Genomic DNA, 16,297 nt, shown 5'->3' on the forward strand with positions numbered 1-16,297 from the left:
AAAATTTGTTAAGAAGTTTTAGACATCAGCTCGTGTTTCATTTGAGTCACTTTATTGAGTTCAGAATCCAAAATCTATTAATAATAAAATCCAGATTTGCCCTTGAGCATTTCAAGGTTAAAGATGCCTAGTGTTCCTGTTAGAGAGCTATAAATTCAACAATGTTGCCTATGTTTGTCCTCGCAGTCAATGGGATACATTATTTTAGAGTTTGCTGCTAGGGATAAAGTTAAACTACCTAGTTTGGGAACTTTCATAGTCTGGGATCATTGGCCAAAATTGTGGAAAGAGGCAGAATTGTCATCATTAGGTCGTTGGCCTCTTAAATGAATATTTTAATGTACAAAGATATAACAAAAGCGATTGACTAGAGAGAGCCCATCAACATAACATTTGAGATTTGAATTTTTTCAGCTTTGTCAGATTATCTGTGTGACCTTAGGTAAGTCAGTCTATTACTATTATTGCATTTGCCAAGTGGGAACAATGAAGTCTTGCTCACCTCCCAGGATTACTGAGGTGCTAGAATTATATAAATTTAAGGGAGTAGTATTGCTAAAAATTTAAATTCAAAGACCTCTAATAGTGAGGGTGAATAGAGAAGAAATATGGAGAAATCTCTTCTCTTGTTTAATAATTCTCTCAGTGTAGGAGTTCTTGCCTCTTTCTTTCTGCACACTGAGGGTGGGTGGGATGGGTATTTTTTTTTAAAAAATTACCAGTTGATACTAACACTTCCACCCACCTCCCCTGAGGACCCCATGGCATTTTGCTGATTGGTTGTGTTGGAGCAATTGGGATTGTCTTCCGCTTCATGAATCTTTTCACTCTGTCCCAGTAGGCCCACTATGTGGATAGTACCACATCTTACATATACGATGCTTTTTCTTATATCTGTGAGAAAATTTAATTTCTAAATTAGGCATAGCAAAAGATTAACATCAATAACTAATAAGAATATACAACAATTTAAACAATATACTGAAATAAAGGTACACAAATGTGGTCTCAGTCTTTTTTTTTAATATTTTATTTATTTGACAGAGAGAAATCACAACTAGGCAGAGAGGCAGGCAGAGAGAGAGGAGGAAGCAGGCTCCCTGTGGAGCAGAGAGCCCAATGTGGGGCTCGATCCCAGGACCCTGGGATCATGACCTGAGCCAAAGGGAGAGGCTTTAACCCACTGAGCCACCCAGGTGCCCCAGTCTCAGTCTTTTTTAAAAAAGCTTACTGTACTGCACTCACCCTTCTTGCAATGATGGGAGGTGACAAAATGCCTGTGTGATGAGAGGAAGTGAGGGGAATGGCGCTCGCACTGTGACAGGATTAAGCCACTCTTAGCCTTCTGACAACGTCAGGAGGAGGACACTTGCCTCTGGACTGTGGCTGACTTCAGGACTGTGAGTAGCTGAAACCCTGAAAAGTGAAACTGCAGATAAGGGGAGACTACTGCGTATATCACTGAATAAAAAGGCAGCAGGGCTTTTAAGAGTGATGTAAATTCCAGGATTCCAAGCAAGTTTCAGAAACGAACAGGTTGTTTGGTCTACGGGTGCCTCATTACTATCACGTTGAATTTTGCAAGATCTATTGGCCTGCTTTCCCAGTGTCACTCATAAATACCTTCTTGTGAAAAATAAGTGCCAAAGGGCCATTGGGATCTCCCAGGACCCGCGAGCTGTTGTTTTTTAGTGTTTCCTGACTGCCTCTCTCCCCCATTGGCTTTTATGCCAATGCACCTGCGTGCTTTGTTCTCTCCACCCATTTTGCAATTCTTCGTTTTCTTTCCATTGCTTAGAAAGGCACCCACACGAGAAAGAAACCTTTTTTTTTTTTTAAAGTAATAGCTTAGAGGCATTTAAACTTGGAACAGCTACTCTTCTTTTTTTTAATTAAATGGTCATTTGTGTCAGAGATCCTATTTGTATGAAAAATAAAAATGAAGAGACATCTGCTTAGGATTAGTGCCTTTGGATTTCTGCACCTTCATTTTCAAGATGATGCGGTTTTATTGTCCCTGTTAGGGAGCTACTTTTCAATTCTCAGGTGACCAGACAGACTCCAGAATGCAGTTTGGCGCATGAATAAAACGGGACACAGTGTTCATTTGCAATTTTATTTTTTAAAAATGAAATATTCAAAGTACTTTTTTCTTTCAAATATCGACACGTAATGTTGAACTTTAAATATTTACAGCATGTTGTTGTGATGCTCTTGTAGAAAAATGCATGCTTCTGGCCTGAAAGCCAGAGCAAAATGCAAAAGATCATTTAACCGCAGCCAGAGAACATGAACCTGTACAGTATCCAGTCACTTTTCAGCACAGGAGTGAGAGCAGGAATACAAAATTGGAACCTATTGTTTCCTAGCAACATGGCTCAGGCCATTATAACACAATTTTCAGTATGATTAGAACCTCTAACTGTTGTTATATAGAAACTGAAAATCTTGGCATACACTGTAAACATCTTTACTGTTCATAAGAAAGTAAGCAGCTAAAAAGAATATTTTTCTGACATAAAGGCTATACTTCTCTTTTCACCCTCTTTCTTACCGATGCTTTTGCCAGAAGAAGAGTAAAGATTTAGACATTGTCATGATTCATACAAGTAAAATATTTTTCAAGGACACAATCTGATATACTAACATTTATTTAAGAGGTTAAAGTCCACCACTAAATCTAAGGAAAGATTTTTAACTGCCAAACACATTTCCTTTGACAAATAATGTAAGATGACAACTGCCAAGACAAAATCCACAGCAAGTTGAACTATTTTCAGTTACTGTTTAGGAAGTAATTTCTTCTTACACACAGTAGTAGGTTTGGTCCTTAATAGCTTTCACGTGAAGGACACACTGAAATAACAGTCACTATTTTGTGGTTGAATTCTTTTTTGTTGTTTGTTGTTTTCTGTTTTTTTTGTTTTTGCTTTTTTGTATTTTTTTGTGTTTTTTTAAATTTTTTTTATGTTTTTTGTTTTTTGTTTTTTTGTTTTTCTTTTGCAGAATAAAGAACCTTACAGAAGGCTGTGGAAGAGCAGTCTGAGATCTGAAGTACTAGTCAGGTCAGCTATGTGTATGTGAGTTCCTCCAAGAAAACAAGAATGTTGCATCCAATCTGTAGCCTTCTGTCTTTCCACAAGCTAGAATGCACTCCAGTCTCTGCCAAAGTGTCTTTCAATACTTGATTACTGTACTTTGGCTTCCATTGCAATTGCCCTTACAGGAATGTATCTTTATAAATGCAAAAACTTCACCCTGACTCTCTCAGGTGATATTACAGTGGGGCTTGGTCTGGTTAAAAATAGATTTAAAAAAAAGGAAAGAAAAGAAAGAGTAGGAACAACATGATAGAGTGCTTGAAGCTGTGTTAACAGTTATGGAAAAGAAAAGTCTTAGAAAAATTATCATTCAATTTTATACCTCTCTATGTAGTTAGCATGTGAATTCCAAATTATACATTGTCAAGTTTTTAATACATTTGGCTATGTTGTATATATATTATATTATATATATATAGTCTATATATTATAGATCTCCTAGATAAATTGACAGTAAAGGACACACTTATTTTATACAATATTTTGCTGGGTTAAAAATAAAACATATGCCTATTTATATGGTGAGTGTTTTGCTAGAAATTGGGATGAACTGGGCTTTATTTCCCTTTCCTTCAGGAGTCATGCTTCTAATCAATAATGATTATAATGACAACTAAAAAATGGATTTAAATGTTAAATTGCGAACTTTGCAGTTCATTTGGATCTCTAGACCATAGTGCAAGAGAAAAACAAAATGAAACAAAACAAAACAGCACAAATAAAATGGGCCTAACTAGGAAAAAGAAACCACCACAGAGTATTCCCTGCCTCCAACCCAGAATGTTCTTCACGAGAGCCCCAACTAGGGTGCTCTCATTCGAACGTACTCGAATGGTGTCTGGTTGTGCAGTGTCAGCTGCCTGTGCTCTGGGTATGAGAAATTCAACTATTTCTCTTTAAGATGCATTTACTTTCACCAGGAAATGCAAACGAATTGTTCTTTCATTAAGTTAGACTTCAGAATTGCAAAACGATGAAGGCATTCTTTGTACTCAGCTGAACGATGTACCCAGTATCTCCATGTTCTTATTAAGAAATGCCAAAATGCTTCTCTTAGATTTACTGTTCATTGGTGCTAACCTTTTGGGTTTTTTTCTCTTTCCTCCCAAAAACTTTGGAAGTGTAAAGAGAATAACAGTAGTTCAAGGCAGTATTAAAACCACAACTGTAAGTGATAAAAAGTGCATTTCCTGAATATAATACAAATATAACTTTAAGAAACTAAAGGCACAAACTAAATAAATATGTATTACAAACTAGAAATGCACAGTTCAAGGTAATTACTATTAAGTAAAAGCTTCAAATATTTGTTTCTAATGGATATTTAAAGCAGTTTGAAAGTGATACATCATCAGTGAATTGCAAAAAAGTATAATAATTGCTTAAAATATAAGCAAAATGGACTCTAATATTGACATCTTAGATTAGTGATAAAATACATCATCACATTTATGAATGCACTCTCTATATACAGTTCGCAAATTATTTTTCCATTGATTTAAAAGAACATCAGAGGTTCTAGGAACTTAAGGTCCATTTTTAGGCTGGTGTGGAGGTATTCAAATTTTCAACAAGTTTGTTCATAATTTTAGAATCCCGTCCTGAATAAATACTGTACCACTAACACAGACCTGATTCAGGGGTTGGGGGAAAAACAAACAACACAGTAATATGATTGTAGTCTGTATCAGTAATCGCCCGAGCTGCTGTGCTTCCAATTAAAAAGAGAGAGGAGTTTATCATGAATTATCTCTCTCTGTCTTTCTCTCAGAATACATGTGTAAGAATGTAGTAATCCCAATGTGAAGTGTTTGAAAATGAAATAAATGTTTGAATCTACCCTTCCCTGCTGTGTGTAGGCCCTTGCCTTTCCCTCCTTCTGCTTGGTGGAGTAATGAGTCAGACTCTTTTAAAACCTTAATGGGAGCCTGAATTCTGACACTGCATATTTTCAGAGAAGACTGTCATCACAAAGCAAGGCAATGACCTCACACTGCATTTAAGTAGTAGCTGGAAAGAATACAAACTGCAACATTCCATCATAAATTCTCCCTCAGACATAGCGAATGTGCAGACTCAGTGATGAAAGATGGTGAAGCTGGCTCAGGGGAATTTTCAACAGGCCGCATTGTGCTGTCATGTATTTTCATTTGTGGTAACTTACAATTACACAGCGTTTTTACCAACTGTCTCTTTGTCACTGGGCACAAATCTCACAGCTCACCAAGGGACTTCTTTTTACTATAGGATTCATAAAGATTGAGAAACTGCAGCTGATGTTACCACTAATCCTGATCTTTTTCCAAAGTTTAACTGATCATGGAACAAAATAACCCTTCCTGGAAAAATAGTTATTTTCCCAGGCAGGACAGTTGATTAAATCAAAATAAATGGGTAAAGACAGAGAACTAAAATAACTGACCATATAAATTATTTTAGTAAAAAACAGTCTGCCTCTCTATAATGAGCTGAAATGTTTTAGATCGGAAAGGGTTTGCTTAATTAAATTTCTTGACTGTGGCTGGGAGATGTTCAATACAGAATTGTACATTTGGAAGATAAATCTAAGTGGGATGAGTCAATGTGGCGACAACTACTGTGATGTTTGGTTTGGTCTTCCCTTTGGTACTTTCCTTTCGTCTTAGTACTAGGTCTGTTTTTATAAAGGTTTTGGCTCTTGTGAATTTCTGCGCTAGTAGTGAACATATTTACTGGTATCCCAGGCATGTATGCCTGCTAAAGCCTCTTATTTTTTTCTAGCAGAATCATTTATAGTAAATTACCTTTTGTGTGCACAAAACCATTGGATTAGTGTATCAATACAGAATGACTAATGTGAAACTCTAACCAAAACACACCCTATATATAAAGGAGAACTTCCTACCCAGGTTAATAAAAGCTATGCTTACGATTTGGTAAAAAAAAAAAAAAGTAGTCAAAACAGGTTTTGTGGGAGAAGTTACACGGGCCAGCTGCCTTGGTATCATGTACACACAAGCAAATAGTGGCCTTTCAGTCTGGTTACCACACCCATAGGGAAGCATGGTAGGCCAACCCCAGCCACCGCACGCCAAAACACAGCACAACCACATGGCATTTACTTTAACAAGCAAGGAGGAATAATCAGGGAGAAAGGGCAAATGGGTCCTGACTCTGGGAGATGGTGGCTGAGGACATTTTACACTTCTTTGTTAAGTTTCCCATAACGGATCTGGAAAATGTGAAAGGGCTGGCAGTCTTTCGAAATGCAAGGTTCAGAATACTATTGCACCACATTTTCAAATAACCCACAAGTTCTGCCAACAGTTAAACGTGAAATTTCGCGTAACAACAGAGATAGAGAACCTTGGGTCCTTTATATTTGAACATATGCACGGCTCCTCAAATTTGAAGTGGTGCTTTCTGAAAACGTCTTTTTAGCTGTTTTACTTGTGTTATTTTGAATACTGCCACACAAGAACTAAAAATCTCTGTCATTTCTTAAAGAGTTTAAACAAACAATATTAAAATACCATCTTCCGTCACATTGAAAGGCAGTTGGATATGTTTTTCCTCCATATTTACATATACAGAGTTCTGATCTAGAAAACCAATACAATAAACCATTTTATGTTTTAAAAACAGGCAGTCTTTGGTGACGCAAAGGCAGAGATTTTTTTTGTTACCTCCTGCCTATTTCGCTCTGTCTCATAAAGTGAATATTGTTGGCACTGTCAGAAAGTTCTAAATACTGCTCAACAGACAAAACAAAATACCCATCATAACCTTGTACCCTCCCGGTGCTCAAAAGCTGCTGCTTTTCCCCCTCTGTCCATGCTCGAATACCCTCCTCCCCTTCTTGCAGCCTCCTCTGTTCCTTAGTCCAGGCCTGAGCCACAGCGCGCTGTCTGGCAATCTCCAACACGTGATTCTTTTCCTCTTCAACAGTTGTCCCATACCGGATGTTAAAGCACAGAGCCCCGTGCTGGAGCTGGATATCCGCAAACCGTCTAGTCCTCCCATTCAACACAGAAGTCATCTGGGACACAGTGACATTGACACCATTCTCTAGAATACGCCTCCCCCCAGTGTTACCAATGAGCACCAGGTCCTCTTCCAGAGACCCAAGCTTAATGAAGTAGTGAGTGTCCCTCCCCTCTATGGTAAAATGTAGGTTTTCCAGGTAATGAGCATTATTGAGAATGGCAGCAAGCCGCCTGCTATCTTCATTTGCTACTCCTATAATATCCGCTGTTACTATGCCATCCTTGATGGCGAATTTTATACCTTTTCCAAAAACAGAAGGAACAGCAGCAAACCTTGTTTGCTTCCCTCCTTCAAGGCACCGTCCATCATTGTATCGGGGAGTCATAGGAAGTTGGTCCAAGGAAATGAAATTCCTGAGCTGTTTCTGGAGCTCACACTGAATACCTAGAATAGTCTAGGAAAGAAGAAAGCACAGTACAAATGCCTGGTAATTGTGAACAGCACCTTCTTGCTTTACTGTGCTGGTGAGTGATTTCACAATAAGCCAAAATCGGAATCTCTTCACCAGAGATTTGGCAAAGACAAGACTAACAGGTTACTTGGTCACCTGGCATATACTTCTTGAGGTCTTGGTGACTTAAACATAAAGAAGTATGTTCAAACTTGGTATCACAGAATCTCAGAACTAGAAGTCACTTCAAGTTAAGTGGGTCCAGCTCTCCCAAAAAAAAGACCATTTCAAGTTCACCAATTTAACTAATACTGACTAGCTGTTTGTTACTGTATGTGGTCTGATACATTAGTCACAGTGAGGAGTAGAGACGGTTTACGGCATTATTCTTGCTTTTAAACAGATTATGACCTTCTAAATAACCACAGCAAATCAGCAAGAAATTCACTAATCTTCTTAAGTGGACTTAAAAAAAACCCTTTTTATTATGGGAATTTTCAAACATACTAGGAAATAAAGAGAATAATGAACCTCCAAGTATCCACAACAAAGCTTCGGCAATTTCACAATTTTGATTAACTTTTTAAAAGGACTTTTAATTATAAAAAGGACTGTTAATTACTTTTTAATTGCAAAATTACTTTTTTCATATTATATGTATTTACAAAACAGAGTAAGTCTATAGTACCTATTGAGATTTGTTTTTCCCTTATAATTTTTTAAAAAGATTTTATTTATTTGAGAGAGAGAGAGAGCATGTGTGGGGGTAGGGGGGCCAGGGACAGAGGGTGAGGGAGAAGCAAACTCCCTGCTGGGCAAGGGGACCCGACTGGACCCCAGGACCCCAGGATCATGACCTGAGCTGAAGGCAGATGTTTAACCAGCTAAGCCACCCAGGCGCCCCTAATTTAAATTTCAAGCCCTCCCATCCAAACATCAGTTTTATTTTGCTGAAGTAATTTTTCTTTCCTGCAAAGAGACACTCCTCCATTTCTTTCAATCGAAAGAAACAGTTACCTCTTGTTTTCATTTGTACTTCATATTCTTGATGAAATTATCTGCTGAACTGTGAAGAGTTTTGTATTCTTATTTTCCCAGAGACTTTATCCCTATAGTATTTATTATTTTTACTTCATTGCTCTTACATACTTTTTCTTTGTCAGAATAATTTAATTCTGTTCTTCCCATGCTTTTAATGCACTACACCCTAAATTATTTCACTGTTGGAAATCTGAAGCTTTTATGTCTGTCAGTGAACAGTTTCCTCTATACAGAATCCAAAATTGCCCTTGGTAGCCTAATTCAGAATTTTAAAAGTTTATTTTCTCCTGTTTGTCTACCGCAGCAGGTCATCAAATCCCATGTTAGTCTTGTCTTTTCTACAAGCTCCAACTCCCTGATCCTTTCCTCATGGAAGTTTTTTTCTACCTCCTCATTAACTGTAGACATTTCAGTGAATATTCAAGACAACTCAAAAATAAGTAAGAAAGTATATGTTAATGCTATATCATGGTATTGGAGGCCCTTCTGTTTTTTTTTGGATAAATAGAGATGGTAAAATTTTTACAAACCTTTCCAGGATCCCACTCTTGAGTTTTTGTCTGAAGCTGTAGAAGCTCATAAGTTAATTCCAGATTTTCTAATTCTGGTTTGGGAAATCCAGGTAGAACATTGTGTAACTGGAAACCAAAGAGCTCCAACCAACTTCCAATGTCTGTGAGGCACAAAATATAAAAGAAAAAAAATGATGAAGCCCATATTTTACAACCTTTGTGGAAAGCCTGACCGATACCTCTCCTGCCTTCTAAATGTTCAGCCAATAGAAAGTTAGGGATAAAATTCCCCCTTCTATCACCAGCTCTAAAATGGGAAGCCTTTTGATTCATGGATAATCACAGAGATAGGTTCAGTTTACAATACTGAAACTCTTAATATGGTAATGATACTGAGGCCACACAGACCACAATATTAGATTTACCTGATGGAACATAATCCTGAATTTTTCCTTTATGAAATTATTCAGATATGCTTTTAAAAAAAAATGATTTATTTATTTATTTATTTGAGAGTGAGCGAGCACAAGCAGGGGGAGAGGGAGAGGAAGGGGGAAGCAGACTCTTTGCTGAGCCAAGAGCCCAACACAGGCTCATTCCAAGGACCCCGAGGTCATGACTTGAGCTGAAGGTAGACGCTTAACCAACTGAGACACCCAGGTGCCCTTGTATAAGTTTTAAGAGTGAAATCTACAAACAGAAAGCTTACAAGGAAAGAATACTTGTCCTCGGATGCAAAAGCATCATGTTTTATGCCACTTGCATAGTTGTGCTCACTCTAGAAGACTAAGGAAGAGAGTTACTGCACAATAATTTGTGGGCTAACTGGCGGGAAGAGGAAGTATATTTACCGAGGCACTGAGATCATATAATAAACACCATGGGGTTATTTCAAGTTTAGTGTATAAAGTTTTATACCTGTGGTATACTTTGCAACATCTTGAATTTTGCCAACTGGGTAGTTATTTTCAAAGGAGTAGAGGTTGAATGGTTTAGGAAGGAGGTTCAACTGTTTCCATATGTGATGATTAGGCGTTGTCCACCTGCCAGCAACAACATCATAATCTCTTTGCCCCAGGTGCACTAATTTAGTGAGCAAATCATAGAGTCCTCCATGAAAACCAATGATGACCTGAAAGTCAGGGTAAGTGTCATGATAGATATCTCCATAAGGTGTGTACAGTATCTCTTTTATCACCTGACCTCGACTGCTGAACACAGCCAGTGGGGTGCCTGTATTATCACAAGCTACATAATATTCTTCACCACTGCTTAGCTCCATGGCAATAAGGTGACCTTGGAGATCATAATACAGGGATGTAATCTCTGAGCTCGTGTGATTGTACAAATGAGTAACTCTTATGGGGTTGGCAAGGTCTGCATAGAAGAACTGAAGGTGCTGCCCTAGGCTGGACTTACTGGCAACACGTCGCCCAAGCCCATCATAGTAATACTGCACAGTCCAGCCAGAAACCTTATTGTAGGCTTTCTGCAGCAGACCATTAGAATTATATTCAAATATGTCATTTCCCCTCTGCCTCAGAAAGCCATCTTCATCCATCTTATACTGAATTTCTCCTAGTCTGGTGATACGGTCTCGGAGGTCATATCGGAGAGGAGTAAGACGAGCACTATTCCCATGGCTTAAAAGGTTGATGTTTCCATTCAGATCATAACTATAACGCCATTGGGTTTTGTCATTTACAGAAACAGTTTGAAGTTGCCCATCAGCATCATATTCATAGAAGTATCTTGTTATGTTGGCATCTACTCCCACTCTTATATCACATATTACCATACGCCCCATATTATCATACTGAATAGTCATCCAGTAGGCAATGGCCTTTAGGATTTCATATTGGACTTCAATAACTTGTCCGTTGGCACTGAAGATCTTAGTGTGCTTCATCACTGTAGTAGTTATGACCTGATTTAAATCGTAATTAATGACACTGAATTTTCCAAACTGCTCTGTTCTACCGGAAACATCAACATATCGGTACAGATCTATGGGCAAAGGGGTTTCATTGATCACAGCTTGCATGCTGGTGACTCGGAAGTTGTTGTAGCTGTAGTCAAACCGAGCATTCACTAGCCCTTCTTCGCTGAATCTGAAGATCTGGCGTCCAATAAGAGGTCCTGAGGAATCAAAATAAAAACAGTGAGAACAGAGCTAGATGCATAATGTTGAGCAATCAGAAAGATCTACTGTCAGTGACTTTAGTAGTGATGCTTCTACATCCAAAGTAAGATATTAGAGATTGACTTGATGCCTCATGCCTCGGTGTATCATCTCATAGATACATACTCTCATAGTTGTGGTCAGTAAGTATGAAAAAAGTACTGTATGCTATAGTTATAGAATAATTTAATTATAGGAACTATATAAGTAACAGCCCACCTAGTGGCTTGGGGTGAGGAAACGGACACTATCAACATGTTTTCTTGTTATAAACACCGACGAAAGTACTTTCAATTCGTTTAACCTGTGCTACAAAGTCAGCAGGTCAGGTGTTGACTAAATCCAGCATTACGGTAACTGACTCTGGGCACTTTATGAGCTAAGCCCAAAGGATGAAATATATTCAAAAGTTCTGACTTTGAACATATTCTGCCATCCTCTGAGGCTTATAGAGGTTACATGGGGCTTGAGATCGTTTCAGGGAGGATCAACTCTTGCAGCTGCATCTCTGGGAAGATCTGGTAGTGAGTTAGGAAGGAGCAAACAGTTGGATGAGGTTCTTAGATCTCAACTTTTCTGAGAACTGAGACAGAGACAGAGAAATGCATGGTGCACTTTTAAGGAATCGGCTTTCATTCAGTCTGTAATAGGTTTTTAATTTTCAAAGGAAGATAATTTAGCAACCAGAGTGAACATTTATGGGATTGGATGTGTATAGGTCAGTGCTTCTATTTCACACTGTGGCCAGCAAAAATGTCATAAGAAAATACTGACCGATACAGTTGTACCCATTGCCACCCCTTCACAACAAACCTGTTTGCCTATATCTGATTGTGCAAATGAAGCCATCGTGCATCAGGTGTATTGTCTTAATGACTCCAGAAGACTCTTCATATGTTAACGTGACCTGAGTGGTATCATAGAGAATCTCAGACAGCCTTGCTTGCTTGGTGTATTTGTATAAAACTCTGCGCCCTGTTCCCAGATGCAGGGTCTGTAGCAGTCGGCCATCTCGACTATAGTCTTGGATAAAAGAAGTGCTACTGTCTGGCGGGGTGTAGATGTTTCGGTAGTAGCCCACTGAAAGCATGGTTTGCAGGCTGTGGCGGACCATACTCGGCATGGTGACTGAGAGCAGACAATCCGACTGGTCGTACTCAAAGATGTAGCGCCGCTGGCTATGTAACAGAAGCATCACAGACTGAAACGAGACAAAGGCAAAAGTGGCTTAACACGTACCACTGAAGCTGAGGCGATTAAAGGAGATTAAAGAAACACATTCATCCACTCAGCACAGATTTATCGAACACTTGCTATGTGCCAGGCACTGAGGTGGACCCTAGTAGATATAGTAGTGGGCACTCAAGAGCTTACAGTGTAATGGAGGAGAAAGACAAGCAACCAAGCAATTTTGTATGTAAAATATTATAATTATTCCTTTGCAATTCACATTTTATTTTTTGAGCATAGTTGACATTTTTTCTTAAGATTTTGTCCATTTATTTGAGAGAGAGAGAGAGAGAGAGCATGAGAAGGGGGAGGGTCAGAGGAAGGAGCAGACTCCCCGCCGAGCAGGGAGCCCCATGCAGGACTCGATCCCGGGACTCCAGGACCACAACCCGAGCCTAAGGCAGTCGCCCAACCAATTGAGCCACCCAGGCGTCCCGAATATAGTTGACATTTTTGTAAGTGCTATCGTGAGTGCTGTGAAGTGTGTAAACCTGGCGATTCACAGACCTGTACCCCTGGGGAAAAAGATTTTATTTTTAAGTAATCTCCACACCTGATGTGGAGCTCGAACTTAAAACCCTGAGATCGAGAGTCTCACATTCTATCAACTGAGCCGGCCAGGAGCCCCTGTAGTTGATATTAAAAAAAAAAAAATGAGTATAGTTGACAAGCAATTCATGTTTAGAACTATATTAGGGGACCATGCCATTAAAAAGTGAAGAATTCTCTAGATATGCAACCCCTTTCCTCCCAACTGATCTGTATTTCAGAAGTAGTTATTTGTTGAGGTTAAATGCCTCGTGTATGATTAGGGATTTCACTGATACTGGTTTACCTTACTGAACTTTAAATACAAACATAAAAGGAGCACTATTTTACAGAGAACTTAATCCTATTTCTAATTGAAAAGCATTTAGATCTCATCTTTTTTTTTTTTAAAGATTTTATTTATTTATTTGACAGACAGAGATCACAGGTAGGCAGAGAGGCAGCCAGAGAGAGAGGAGGGGAAGCAGGCTCCCTGCTGAGCAGAGAGCCCGACGTGGCGTTCAATCCCAGGACCCTGGGACCATGACCTGTGCCAAAGGCAGAGGCTTTAACCCAGTGAGCCACCCAGGTGCCCCTAGATCTCATCTTTTAATAAAAATTAAAAATGTTCACCCTAAAGACTCTGATATAACTCTCTAAGGAAGCTTTACCTCTCCCTTCTTGAGAATTACCTTATCTAGCAAAAGGATTCAGTTGAGCTTTATTTTCTGAAGTTTGTATTGTGAAAACAATAGGTATCTTTTCATTTTCTAAACATAAATTACATAAATATTTATGACTATAAATTACAGATGCATATATAATGTACGCTTCCCTCTTCTAAATATGAAATTATATTCTAGTATTAAATCTATTTCTTGGAACTACATATCCTCCCTGCCTTCTGAGAATTATTGATTTTTGAATCATATGTCAGTACTGTGAGTCAAAGTCCACAGTCATTCGCTCATTTGTTCTTGCTTTCTGTTTTTTCCCACCAAGTACTCTGCCTTGAGGATACAAAGCTGCATGCAACAAGCCTGTCACTTCATCACCTGGGGACAGCCGGCAGCTCCGAAAACCCCCTGATGACCAGAAGCAGGAGACTTGGCATGAGGACATGAAGGGAGAGCTACCTCCTTGACCAAGGCAGAACCAATAGAACCTGGGGGGGAACTGGTGAAAAATGCCTTTGCATTAGCTCTCTGATCAAAGGCAGACTTCTCAGCTCCTTTCCAGTCTCTTCTGTCAGTTTGCCATGAACAAATGACATCTGTCATCTGTGATGCGGGCCAGGGACAATCACCATATGGCTCCCACACATTATCTAGTACCAGCCTGCTCGGGCCATGCCTTTTCCAGTCGCTGTGCGTGCCTTGCCAAACCTTTATAGCACGCTGCCATTGTGTTCTCTCCCCTGTCTCATCCATCGCTCAGCAGTGAAACGCTGCCGGACCCTGTCCTAGGTGCTGCTCATGCTGTGTAGTCTCAAAAGCTCCCTGCCCTGTTTTAAAGCTTTCTGCCAATGGCAAGCATGTGGATGACGTGATTAGAAATCTCGTGAATGTAACTGTTGTGTTGCCAGAATGCCATTTAGCTCTCACTTGGCTGCTTTTTCACTTTGGGTGGGCATTATTATCAGTTTGTTCAAAAACAATGCTTATGGGTCCATCCAGAGCTCACCGTGTGGCTACAGCAGGATAAAAGGGCATTTCTTCTGAGTCTAAACAATAGAGTGGGAGACTTTGTATTTTTTTCATGCGTTGTGAGATCGTGAAAGACATCATTGTAAAGAAGGAAAAAAGAGCAAGCAAGTATATTCATTTGAACAAGAATAGAAATGAGCGATGGTAGAAATTTGAGAAGTTAAAGCACTCGAATAACCACCAGATGGCAGTGTGGGGCCACCTGGAAGCTCAAGGCAACCTGCATTGTATCCCTTAGGCAGCCTTTGAAAATTTCAGCCCCTGAGGCAATTTTGTGTAAATGTATCAGACAAAACATCTTATTAAATGATTATAAAATATCTTTAAATGCATTTTAAAAATGAAGTCCTAAGGAACGATTTTAGGAAACCGGAAGATTTACATTTACCATAATACAAAATTTTAGCTCCACAAGTCTTCAAAATATAATTAACTCAGAGAAGTCTCATAAATCAAGATAGAGAATTAATGACCACATAGAGAAAATTTAAGAAACAATAATTGATTTTTTAATAGAGAAGAGATCATTTAAGCAACCACAGCGATTACCCAAATAATTATTTTTCTCCTAATGGCTGCAGACCATTGTGCATGAAAATGATACACATAACTTGCACTGCTCTAGAGGAAGTCACACGATCTCTACAAAATTTCTGTACATTAAGGTGAAATATTTGCTGTTGCTTTTAAATATATCATGGTATAGGATGGCAAGCAAATTTACAGAGGTATTTTGAGGCATAAAATGAGGTATACATTTTCAAGCTTGAGAATTCTTACTTTAAAATATACTACAAAAGCCAGTCTCTTTGTCTTTGCTCTGCCCCAGACATAGTGAAAGAATGTGCCAGCAAAGACCATGTTAAAGAGAGGGCTGAAAAGAGCACAGGAAGACACAGAACCTCACCACCTCACTGCAAAAGTAACATGTACACTGGATTTTGGTAAATTCAATATTCCTTCCTTTTTTATTTTCTAGAATCACAATTTCAAAAATGCCTTAATTTTCTTCTTTTTTCCTTCCTTCATTCCCTTCCTCCTTTCCTTCCTTCTGTTCTTTCTTATTTTAAAAATGGAAAAAACTAACTTATTTTATGATTAGATGTTCTGGGTGCTTTATATTCAGTTATTTCATTTAATCATCATAACTATTCAGCGGATTAGTTATTATTACTGGTAATTATAATGTTAATAAAATCAATCTCGTGATAGGGGCGCCTGGGTGGCTCAGTGGGTTAAAGGCTCTGCCTTCGGCTCCGGTCATGGTCCTGGGGTCGTGGGATGAAGCCCCACATCAGGCTCTCTGCTCAACAGGGAGCCTGCTTCCCCCCCCCTCGCCTGCCTCTCTGCCTACTTGTGATCTCTGTCAAATAAATAAAATCTTAAAAAAAATCAAGTCTCATGATAAATGATTTTGGAAAGTAAAGAACCATTCCATAGTTGTTTATTTTGCAGATTCTGAGTTTTGCATAATATGATTGTTTAAGTCAAGGGATATCCATTTTTTTTAAAGATTTTATTTATTTATTTGACAGAGAGAGACCACAAGTAGACAGAGAGGCAGGCAGAGAGAGAGAGAG

At 38.9% G+C, this 16,297-nt stretch overlaps 1 protein-coding gene across 1 annotated transcript in view; it reads right to left on the minus strand.

Moving 5' to 3' along the window:
- Positions 1-2,141: 2,141 nt before the first annotated feature.
- Positions 2,142-16,297, minus strand: part of TENM1 (teneurin transmembrane protein 1) — an 811,134-nt gene continuing 796,978 nt past the window's right edge. The window contains exons 32-35 of the mRNA XM_045995540.1: positions 12,067-12,454; positions 9,990-11,210; positions 9,090-9,232; positions 2,142-7,521 (exon numbers count right to left, since the gene is read on the minus strand). Of these exons, the coding sequence (XP_045851496.1) occupies positions 6,763-7,521; positions 9,090-9,232; positions 9,990-11,210; positions 12,067-12,454 (2,511 nt within the window). The 3' untranslated portion in view covers positions 2,142-6,762. The remainder of the gene's footprint in view (positions 7,522-9,089; positions 9,233-9,989; positions 11,211-12,066; positions 12,455-16,297) is intronic.

The sequence above is a fragment of the Meles meles genome, chromosome X (assembly GCF_922984935.1).
Source record: "Meles meles chromosome X, mMelMel3.1 paternal haplotype, whole genome shotgun sequence".
Taxonomy (NCBI): Eukaryota; Metazoa; Chordata; class Mammalia; order Carnivora; family Mustelidae; genus Meles; species Meles meles.